The sequence below is a fragment of the Arachis stenosperma genome, chromosome 3, assembly GCF_014773155.1.
Source record: "Arachis stenosperma cultivar V10309 chromosome 3, arast.V10309.gnm1.PFL2, whole genome shotgun sequence".
NCBI classification, from domain to species: Eukaryota; Viridiplantae; Streptophyta; class Magnoliopsida; order Fabales; family Fabaceae; genus Arachis; species Arachis stenosperma.
This window is the reverse complement of record NC_080379.1, coordinates 145,093,011-145,105,170: the sequence shown is the minus strand read 5'-3', so window position 1 is coordinate 145,105,170 and position 12,160 is coordinate 145,093,011. Positions and strand designations below refer to the sequence as shown.

At 39.4% G+C, this 12,160-nt stretch overlaps 1 protein-coding gene across 1 annotated transcript; it reads left to right on the top strand.

Moving 5' to 3' along the window:
* The first annotated feature begins 3,684 nt into the window (after nt 1-3,684).
* LOC130966812 (uncharacterized) lies at nt 3,685-4,059 on the top strand. Its single transcript, XM_057891636.1, has one exon. It carries the CDS (start codon nt 3,685-3,687, stop codon nt 4,057-4,059), a length of 375 nt encoding a protein of 124 aa, XP_057747619.1.
* Nucleotides 4,060-12,160: the final 8,101 nt, after the last annotated feature.

Genomic DNA, 12,160 nt, shown 5'->3' with positions numbered 1-12,160 from the left:
AGTGGTGGGATATTAATAATTTTGTTAAAAATGGATGACTGGTCTGGAAAAAAAACTTACATGGCTGAAGAAAGAAGAGGAACACCCAGTACTTTCGTCGGAGGTGGAATTGACATGGGCGGAGCGAGGAGTTTTGCCTTCGATGAAGAGGAGAGGAGCTTCGATTAGGGTCGGGTATTAGGGGTTGGGTTGCTAGGCGAGTTCGGGTTTTGTTTTGTTTTTTGGGTCGAGTCAGTTTCTCTGGCCCAATACCAGGTAAAAAAAAAATGTTATCTTCCAGCATGACCAAACCAAAAAAAAATTTAAAAACCGTAAATATACAAAAAAAGTGTAATTATGAACAACTTACCTGCTTCCATCGACTACATTGATTGATAAGATTAGATTAAGGCTATAATTTAAATTTTGAATTCATTCGGTGGTTATAGCCCTTTTTAGAAATCTGGTTATTGCCCTTGGCAATTGCACCCACATTAATTCGCAATTAATGCCCAGTCTAATCAGGTTTAAGGGTTATTTATTAAAAAGAAAAAAAATTAAAAAGGCAGGAGGTGTTTCGCCAGATGAACGCGCGTACGTTTACGTTTTTCACTAAAAAAAAAACGCGTACTTTTCAAAGAAGGGAATCAACCCAGTACCCAAAAACAGGTAACACAAAAACAGTTATTGCATGTATAATTACTAATTAGTTGCAGATACACCAAATGAAAATAATGCAGAAGGGAAAAAAATCGATTAGCAGGTCTTTGAGAACCCACACATGCAATAGTTGGCGAAAGGCACCGGATCACGATTTGGAAACGATAAATGCTAACAACTCAAGATAATTCCCTAATTATATATCAACCGCTCAGATGACTTGTTTTATATTGGATGATTTACATCTCCCGTTTTTTGCTTAGGGCTGTGAACTATCTGATACCGTCACAACTAATTTATACCAAACAGCCAGAAAATTGTTAACTCTAATAGTCAATGGGGAGTCACCGGAAAGCGTTTTTTTGCGTATGTTTGGGAAATATACATTTCAATTTAAATCAATTCAAATTACTACTAACAAGCAAGGAGATGAGAAGATATTGATAGTTAACCGCATCTGGATTTCTTGTCGTGTAATAGTCACTGGCGAGGAGGGATAAACCAATTAACAATTCAACATAAACAGATTTGTTATATCAAACCGATGAAAGTAGATATAATAATCGCTACAGAGTTTTAATTAGCATTTCATAAGATCAAAAGGACGACGAAACAAACAAACCAGATAGATCATTCAAGGCTTTACTCATCGACAAAAAACCAAAACAACATAAAGACGTCACCCATGTGAACCAGGTCAAATACCTCCGTCACTGTCTTCACCCTGCTCCGGTCGAACGCCTGCCTGGCGGGACAAAGATTTCTCCTTGACCTTCAAAACATCGATGACACTGTTTGCCAGGAGTCGCCAATTTGAGCTTTTCGCCATCATTTCGCTTGCTTTGCCATACAGTCGGCGACCGGCCGCTTCATACTGTTGCAAGGTCCTGCGAAGCAACTTTTCCTCCCGGCGCCGTGCCTTCTCCTCTTCCTCCAGTTGATCCGCCTTTTTCTTCAATTTGACCATTAAGTCTATGTTCTTGGCATTGACCTGGAAGACTTCATCTGCCGCTTTTTCAAGCCTAGCCTCCCATAACTCCTCCCTCCTGACAAGTTCAGCCTCAACGAGGTCAAAATCCGCGGACTTTTCATTTGTACGGATGATGTTGATTAGATTAGACATCGGCTCTTCCGTGAGGTCGACGGGACTAACGGTGGGGTCGGTGACGGTCTCCTTCGACATTTTTTCAGAAGTACACAGTGGAGAGAGCAGTGGAAGGTGGCAGAAATAAGGAAGGGGATAAGGATAGAGGGAGAGGTGAGAGAAGGAGTTACGGCAGAGAAGAACTGGGAAAGAAGCATTGGGAGGTTTAGAGTTTGTCATTAAGGGGCACATATACATATACCGTGTAAATTGGGAAGCTTCGTCGAATACTTTTTTCGTAGAAAATGAGTAATTAATATACTTCGTTTATTTTCGGGAAAATAAAAAAATAAACGATTTATATTTAAAAACTAGTTCGATGGAAGAAAAAAAAAGGAACATTTAATTGATACAAAATAGCCCACAAATTTTGGTAACTCAATGGGAAGTCGCCGAAATGCGTGTTTTTCGTATTTTTAGGAAATATTTATTTCAATTTAAATCAATTCAAATTATTACTAACAAGAAAGGAGATGAGAAGATATTGATAGTTAACCGCATCTGGATTAAATGAAATTATACTGACTACGAAGCATAGAATATTAATCTACCGAAACAATGGCAATCAAAATGGAAATGACTCAAATTTTGTTGTTGACGTGCAATAGTCACTGGCGAGGAAGGATAAACTGATTAACAATTCAATATAAACGGATTTCGATATCGAACCGATGAAAGTAGATATAATAATCGCTGCTAAGTTTTAAATAGCATTTCAAAAGATCAAAAGGGCGACCTAACAAACAAACTAAATAGATCATTCAGGGCTTCGGGTTTCGACAGAAACCAACACAACATAGAGATGTCACACATGTGCACCAGGTCAAATCCCTCCGTCCCTGTGTTCACTTTGCTCCGGTTGAACGCCTAATGGAGGGGACAAAGATTTCTCCTTGACCTCCAAAACATTGACAACCCTTTGTGCCAGGTCACGCCACTTTGAGCTTTCGGCCATCATTTTGTTTGCTTTGTCATACATTCGGCGAACGGTCGCTTCACACAGTTGCTGCTCCCTGCGCAGCAACTTTTCCTCCAGACGACGTGCCTTCTCCTCTTCCTCCAGTTGATCCTCCTTTTTGTTCAACTTGACCATTAACTTCAACCTCTCGTACCTGACCTCGAAGAGTTCCTCTGATATTTTTTCAAGGATAGCCTCCCAAATTTCCTCCCTTCTGACAAGTTCGGCCTCAACGAAGTCACATACCAAGAACTTTTCATCTGTACGGACGATGTTGATCAGATTGGACATCGGCTGTTTCGTGAGGTAGATGGGACTAACGACGTGGTCGGTGACGGTCTCCTTCGACATTTTCTCGGAAGTACACAACGGAGAGAGCAGTGGAGGGTGGCAGAAATAAGGAGGTGGATAAGGATAGACGGAGAGGTGAGAGAAGGAGATACGGCAGAGAAGAACTGGTAAAGAAGTATTGGGAGGGATAGGGTTTGTCATTAATGTGCACGTATACCTATATAGTGTAGGCCCTATAGTGTAAAGTGAGAAGCTGCTTCGAATACTTTTTTTTCCGTAGAAAATGAGTAATTAATGTACTTCGTTTTTTTTTTTGAAAAAATAAATGATTTATATTTAATGAAAAAGAAGGGATAACAAGTTTAATATAGTTTTAAATTTAAATTTAAAATTATTTTTCAGTGTTCAGCTTTTAAAATTATGTTCATGATTTCTTCGATTCCCGTGCCAAACCCAAAAACGAAGCATCGGTTACAGTGGGCGTAAATGAAGGCGTATGTGGCACGGTACCTGACTTATCTGGTGAGCCGTTTTGCAGTATATAAGTTTACTACCCAGTTTTTCTTTATCACGTCTGGTGATCCATACTAACAAAGGTCCTCCTTTAACCTTTCACTTCCACCACATATTCACTAAATTTAAATCAAATAGGATGAAATTTGGTGCAACCTCCGAGAAAGGCAGAAGGGGAAAGAAGGCCAGATATGGGAGAACGAAAGGGAAAGGGAAAATGGTGACCCCACTCGTCTGTCTGCTGACTCTTCTGCCTCACGAAATATGGGAGAGAATTGCAGCAAGGGTTGCGTCGGCCTCAATCCATGGTATGTTTAACATGCAGGCGACCTGCAAGGAGTTTCTGGACGCAGCCCACTCACCTGCGGTGTACAAGGTGGCCTCCATGGCGGAGATACCCGTCGTGTTCGGTTATGACATGGAGGACCATCCTGAGGATGTGTTCCTTTTTAAAAGCGAGCGCGCAGGAAATTTGGCCGCTATATTCTGTATAGGGATGAGGGAATTCTTCTAGATGGGCCGAAGAGTCGGAAGGTGCAACACCCTACTTGAGGCCGCCGATGCGGGCGACGTCCAAGCCCGCTACATGTGTGCGATGCTGCTACTGACGCCAGGTGTTGGGGACGAGGCGGACGCTGGCAGGGGGGTTGAAATGTATGCGAACGTACTGGCTGCTGGAAAAATTGAATTGTGCAGAGAACTCTTCGGGAAGTTGTTCGCAAATTCGCTGATTGGGGTCCACCCGTCGGATCCAGGGAAGGCCATGGTCTGCCGGTCAAACGTCTGCCCGACCCGCGAGACCATGGGTGCCGCCAACGATTGGTCGAGTGTGTCGTGCGTTGATGAGCGGATAATTTATACGCTTTTTGGCATTGTTTTTATATAGTTTTTAGTAAGTTCAAGCTACTTTTAGGGATGTTTTCATTAGTTTTTATGTTAAATTCACATTTCTGGACTTTACTATGAGTTTGTGTGTTTTTCTGTGATTTCAGATAAATTCTGACTGAAATTGAGGGATTTGAGCAAAACTCTGAAAAAGGCTGACAAAAGGACTGCTGATGCTGTTGGATTCTGACCTCCCTGCACTCGAAATGGATTTTCTGGAGCTACAGAACTCTAAATGGCGCGCTCTCAACGGCGTTGGAAAGTAGACATCCAGGGCTTTCCAGCAATATATAATAGTCCATACTTTATTCGAAGAATGACGACGCAACTTGGCGTTGAACGCCAAGTACACGCTCCTTTCTGGAGTTAAACGCCAGAAAAACGTCATTATCCGGAGTTGAACGCCCAAAACACATCATAACTCGAAATTCAACTCCAAGAGAAGCCTCAGTTCGTGGATAGATCAAGCTCAGCCCAAGCATACACCAAGTGGGCCCCGGAAGTGGATTTATGCATCAATTACTTACTCATGTAAACCCTAGGAGCTAGTTTATTATAAATAGTACATTTAACTATTGTATTAGATGTCTTTTGACCACGTTACATCTTTGGTCTCAGTTTTGTTTTATTCTTCATCCTAAGAGACTATTGATCACGTTTAGGGGGTTGGCCATTCGGCCATGCCTAGACCTCTTTCACTTATGTATTTTTAACGGTGGAGTTTCTGCACACCATAGATTAAGGGTGTGGAGCTCTGCTGTACCTCAAAGATTAATGAAGTTCTATTTTCTTTTATTCAATTCTCTATCTTATTCTTATTCCAAGATATTCATTCGTACTCAAGAACATGATGAATGATGATGAGTTAGATAACCCTCATTATTATTCTCACTCATGAACGCGCGTGATTGACAACCACTTCCGTTCTACATGCAACAAGGCTTGAATGTGTATCTCTTAGATTCCCCAACAGAATCTTCGTGGTATAAGCTAGATAGATGGCGGCATTTGTCTGGATCCGGAAAGTCCAACCTTGTCTGTGGTGTTCCGAGTAGGATCCTGGGAATCCGGAAAGTCTCACCTTGTCTGTGGTATTCCGAGTAGGATTCCGTTCATGAATGACTGTGACGTGCTTCAAACCTGTAACCTGCTGGGCGTTAGTGACAAACGCAAAAGAGGGATTCTATTCCAGTAGGGAGGGAACCAACCGGTGATTGGCCGTACTGTGACAGAGTGCGTGAGCATTAGCTTTCACTGCGAGGATGGGATGTAGTTATCAACCATGGGTGATGCCTCCAGACTGGTTAGCTGTGCGAGTGACAGCCGCATAGGATATTTCCCCGTGAGGATGAAAGTAGCCACAGTTGATGGTGAACCCCTATACAAAGCTTGCCATGGAAAGGAGTAAGAAGGATTGAGTAGAAGCAATGGGATAGCAGGCGTCCGAGAGCTCTACAGCATCTCCATTCCGCTTATCTGAAATTCCTACCAATGAATCTGCATAAGTATCTCTATCCTTTTTATTATTTATCTCTTTTTATTTTCGAAAACCATAAACTATTTTAATCTCCCTAACTGAGATTTACAAGGTGACCATAGCTTGCTTCATACCAACAATCTCTGTGGATTCGACCCTTACTCACGTAAGGTTATTACTTGGACGACCCAGTACACTTGCTGGTTAGTTGAACGGAGTTGTGACTTCAAATAAGGACAATTATTGAATAAATCCAATTACAATGAATCAGATCAAAGAACAGTGATCACAATTTCGTCCACCAAGTTTTTGGCGCCGTTGCCGGGGATTGTTCGAGTATGGACAACTGACGGTTCATCTTGTTGCTCAGATTAGGTAATTTTCTTTTCAAAAATCTTTTTCAAAAATTTTTCTTTTATTTTTCGTTTTTCAAAACTTTATTTTCAAAAATAATTAATAAAAATCCAAAAAAAATTAGAAAATCATAAAAATCAAAAATATTTTGTGTTTCTTGTTTGAGTCTTGAGTCAATTTTTAAGTTTGGTGTCAATTGCATGCTTTTAAAATTTTTCTTGCATTTTTTTCGAAAAATCCATGCATTCATAGTGTTCTTCATGATCTTCAAGTTGTTCTTGATAAGTCTTCTTGTTTGATCTTGATGATTGCTTGTTTAGTGTTGTTTGTTGTTTTTCATGTGCATTTTTGCATTCATATTTTTCATGCATTAAAAATTTTTAAGTTTGGTGTCTTGCATGTTTTCTTTGCATCAAAATTTTTCAAAATTATGTTCTTGATGTTCATCATGATCTTCAAAGTGTTCTTGGTGTTCATCTTGACATTCATAGCATTCTTGCATGCATCTTGTGTCTTGATCCAAAATTTTCATGTTTTGGGTCATTTTTGTGTTTTTCTTTAAAAATTCAAAAATCAAAAAATATCTTTTCCTTATTTCCCTCCAAATTTTCAAAATTTTGGGTTGACTTGGTCAAAAATTTTCAAAATTAGTTGTTTCTTACAAGTCAAGTCAAAATTTCAATTTTAAAAATCTTATCTTTTCAAAATCTTTTTCAAAAATCATATCTTTTTCAATTTTTTCTTTTTTCTCGAAAATTTCAAAAATATTTTTTCAAATTATTTTCAAAATCTTTTTCTTATCTTTATATGTAATTTTCGAAAATTCACTAATAATTAATGTGATTGGTTCAAAAATTTGAAGTTTGTTACTTTCTTGTTAAGAAAGGTTCAATCTTTAAGTTCTAGAATCTTATCTTGTAGTTTCTTGTTAGTGAAGTAAGTAATTTCAAAATTTTTGAATTAAATCTTTTTATCTTTTATTTGATCTTTTTCAAAAATTTTATCTTTTTCAAAATTTGATTTCAAAATATCCTATCTAACTTACTATCTTCTTATCTTTTTCAATTTTGATTTCAAATCTTTTTCAATCAACTAACTAACTTTTTGTTTGTTTCTTATCTTTTTCAAAACCACCTAACTACTTTTCCCTCTCTAATTTTTCGAAAATATCTCTCTCTTTTTCAAAAGTTCTTTTTAATTAATTAATTGTTGCATGTTTTAATTTTAATTACAATTTATCTCTAATTTTCGAAAATCACTAACTCTTTTTCAAAATTATTTTCGAAATCCCTCTTCTCTTTTCTTCTTCTATTTAATTATTTAATTACTAACACTTCTCTTCACCTCTCTTCATCCATAAAACCGAATCCCTTCTTCATTCTTATACCCCTTCTTTTTCTACTAACATAAAGGAATCTCTATACTGTGACATAGAGGATTCCTTTTTCTTTTCTTGTTTTCTTCTCTTTCATATGAGCAGGAACAGGGATAAAGGCACTCTTGTTGAAATTGATCCAGAACCTGAAAGGACTCTGAAGAAAAGATTAAGAGAAGCTAAATTACAACAATCCAAAAACATCTTTAAGAGAAACAACCTTTCAGAAATTTTCGAACAGGAGAAGGACATGGCAGCCGAAAATAATAATAATAATGCAAGGAGAATGCTTGGTGACTTCACTAAGCCAACGTCCAAGTTTGATGGAAGAAGCATCTCCATTCCTGCCATTGGAGCCAATAACTTTGAGCTTAAGCCTCAACTAGTTGCTTTAATGCAACAAAATTGCAAGTTTTATGGACTTCCATCTGAAGATCCTTATCAGTTTTTAACTGAGTTCTTGCAGATCTGTGAGACTGTAAAGACAAATGGAGTTGATCCTGAAGTCTACAGACTCATGCTTTTCCCTTTTGCTGTAAGAGACAGAGCTAGAGTGTGGTTGGATTCTCAACCCAAGGATAGCCTGGACTCATGGGATAAGCTTGTCACTGCATTCTTAGATAAGTTCTTTCCTCCTCAAAAGCTGAGCAAGCTGAGAGTGGATGTTCAAACCTTCAAACAAAAAGATGGTGAATCCCTCTATGAAGCTTGGGAAAGATACAAGCAGCTGACCAAAAGATGTCCATCTGACATGTTTTCAGAATGGACCATATTAGATATATTCTATTATGGTCTCTCTGAATTTTCGAAAATGTCATTGGACCATTCTGCAGGTGGATCTATTCACCTGAAGAAAACGCCTGAAGAGGCTCAAGAACTCATTGACATGGTTGCAAACAACCAGTTCATGTATACTTCTGAGAGGAATTCCGTGAATAATGGGGTACCTCAGAAGAAAGGAGTTCTTGAAATTGATGCTCTGAATGCCATACTGGCTCAGAACAAAGTGTTGACTCAACAGGTCAACATGATCTCTCAAAATCTGAATGGATTGCAACATGCATCCAACAGTAATAGAGAGGCAGCTTCTGAAGAAGCTTATGATCCTGAAAACCCTGCCATGGCAGAGGTTAATTACTTAGGTGAACCTTATGGAAACACCTATAACTCATCATGGAGGAATCATCCAAATTTCTCCTGGAAGGATCAACAAAAACCTCAACAAGGTTTTAACAATGGTGGACGTACTAGGCTGAATAATAGTAAGCCATATCCATCATCTTCTCAGCAACAGACTGAGAACTCTGAACAAAATAATTCTAATTTGGCTAATATAGTCTCTGATCTGTCAAAGGCCACTTTCAGTTTCATGAATGAAACCAGATCCTCCATTAGAAATCTGGAGGCACAAGTGGGCCAGCTGAGTAAGAAAGTCATTGAAACTCCTCCCAGTATTCTCCCAAGTAATACAGAAGAAAATCCAAAAGGAGAGTGCAAGGCCATTGATGTGATCAAAATGGCCGAATGCACAAAGGAGGAGGAGGACAAAAATCCTAGTGAGGAAGACCTCCTGGGACGTCCTTCAAGCATGAAGGAGTTTCCTATTAAGGATCCAGAGGAATCTGAGGCTCATCTAGAGACCATAGAGATCCCATTAAATCTCCTTCTGCCATTCATGAGCTCTGAAGAATATTCATCCTCTGAAGAGGATGAAGATGTGATTGGAGAGCAAGCTGCTCTATATTTAGGAGCTATCATGAAGCTGAATGCCAAACTGTTTGGTAATGAGACTTGGGAAAGTAAACCTCCCTTGCTCATTAGTGAACTAGACACTTGGATTCAGAAAACTCTACCTCAAAAGAAACAAGATCCTGGCAAGTTCTTAATACCTTGTACCATTGGCACCATGAGCTTTGAAAAAGCTCTATGTGATCTGGGGTCAGGGATAAATCTCATGCCACTCTCTGTAATGGAGAAGCTGGGGATCATTGAGGTACAACCTGCTTTGTTCTCATTACAACTGGCAGATAAGTCAGTGAGGCAAGCATATGGATTAGTAGAGGACGTGCTAGTGAAGGTTGAAGGCCTTTACATCCCTACTGATTTCATAATCCTAGACACTAGGAAGGAAGATGATGAATGCATCATCCTAGGAAGACCTTTCCTAGCCACAGCAGGAGCTGTGATAGATGTCAACAGAGGTGAGTTAGTCCTTCAATTGAATGGGGACTACCTTGTGTTTAAGGCACATGGCCATCCCTCTGTGACAAAAGAGAGTAAGCATGAAGAGCTTCTCTCAGTTCAAGGTCAAGAAGAGCCTCCACAGTCAAACTCTAAGTTTGGTGTTGTGAGGCCACAACCAAACTCTAAGTTTGGTGTTCAAACCCCATATCCAAACTCTAAGTTTGGTGTTGGGAATACCACACTTAAATTGACCTGATCACCTTATGGAGCATTGTCAAGCTAGTGACATTAAAGAAGCGCTTGTTGGGAGGCAACCCAATTTTATTTATCTAATTTTATTTTATTTTGTTTCTTTGTTATTTTTGTGTTTTATTAGGTACATGATCATGAGGAGTCACGAAAAAATCAAAAAAATTAAAAACAGAGTCAAAAACAGAAGAAAAAAATTTTCACCCTGGAGGCAGCACAGACTGGCGTTCAACGCCAGTAAGGAGCATCTGGCTGGCGTTCAACGCCAGAACAGAGCATCCTTCTGGCGCTGAACGCCCAAAACAAGCTACATCCTGGCGTTTAACGCCAGGATGCGCACAGAGAGGACAAACTGGCGCTGAACGCCAGGAACAAGCATGAAACTGGCGTTCAACGCCAGAAACATGCATTACATGGGCGTTGAACGCCCAGAACATGCACCAATGGGCGTTTGAACGCCAGAATGATGCATGAAGGCATTTTACATGCCTATTTGGTGCAGGGATGGAATTCCTTGCCACCTCAGGATCTGTGAACCCCACAGGATCACCTCAGGATCTGTGAACCTCACAGGATCCCCACCTACCTCGCCCTATCTCTCTATATTCATGGTCATCCCTTCTATTTTTCATTCACCACCCACATTTACCCACTCTTCATACACCCCACCTACCTTTATAATTCAAACTTCTCCTTCCCACCCAACCCCACCCATATAGCCGAATCCATCTCCCCTCACTCACCTCCATTCTCTTCTTCTTCTTCTACTCTTCTTTTCTTTTTTTGCTCGAGGGCGAGCAATATTTTAAGTTTGGTGTGGTAAAAGCATAGCTTTTTGCTTTTCCATTACCATTAATGGCACCTAAAGCCAGAGAAACCTCAAAGGGAAGACAAAAAGCTTCCACCTCTGAGTCATGGGAGATGGAAAGATTAAAATATAAGCCGTCATAGCTCAGGGGTAGAACATGTGGCTGCAAATCAAGAGATCCCTGAGATACCTCAGGGGATAAGTTGTCCTCCACACAAATATTGGAAGCAACTAAGGGTGGAACATCATGAGCACTCCATCATTCTCCAAGAAATAAGAGAAGATCAAAGAGCAATGAGGGAGGAGCAACAAAGGCAAGGAAGAGACATAAAGGAGCTCAAAAAAAAAAAGCACCATTGGACCTTCAAGAAGGCGCCACCTTCACTCAGGTGGATTCATTCCTTGTTCTTATTTCTTTCTTTTTTCGGTTTTTAATTATTGTGTTTATCTATGTTTTGTGTCTTTATTTCATGATCATTAGTATGTAACCATGCCTTAAAGCTATGAATAAATTCCATTAATCCTTCACCTCTCTTAAAAGAAAAATGTTTTAATTCAAAAGAACAAGAAGTACATAATTTTCGAAATTATTAGTGAATTTAATTTAATTATATTGATGTGGTGACAATACTTTTTGTTTTCTGAATGAATGATTGAACAGTGCATATGTCTTTGGATATTGTTGTTTATGAGTGTTAAAATTGTTGGCTCTTGAAAGAATGATGAACAAAGAGAAATGTTATTGATGATCTGAAAAATCATGTAATTGATTCTTGAAGCAAGAAAAAGCAGTGAAAAAAAAAAGATCTAAAAAGAGTATATAGAAAAAGAAGGAGCAATAGAAAAAGCCAATAGCCCTTAAACCCAAAAGGCAAGGGTAAAAAGGATCCAAGGCTTTGAGCATCAATGGATAGGAGGGCCCAAGGAAATAAAATCCAGGCCTAAGCGGCTAAATCAAGCTGTCCCTAACCATGTGCTTGTGTCATGAAGGTCCAAGTGAAAAGCTTGAGACTGAATGGTTAAAGTCGTGATCCAAAGCAAAAGAGTGTGCTTAAGAGCTCTGGACACCACTAACTGGGGACTTTAGCAAAGCTAAGTCACAATCTGAAAAGGTTCACCCAGTTATGTGTCTGTGGCATTTGTGTATCCGGTGGTAATACTGGAAGACAAAGTGCTTAGGGCCACAGCCAAGACTCATAAAGTAGCTGTGTTCAAGAATCAACATGCTTAACTAGGAAAGTCAATAACACTATCTGAAATTCTAAGTTCCTAAAGATGCCAAT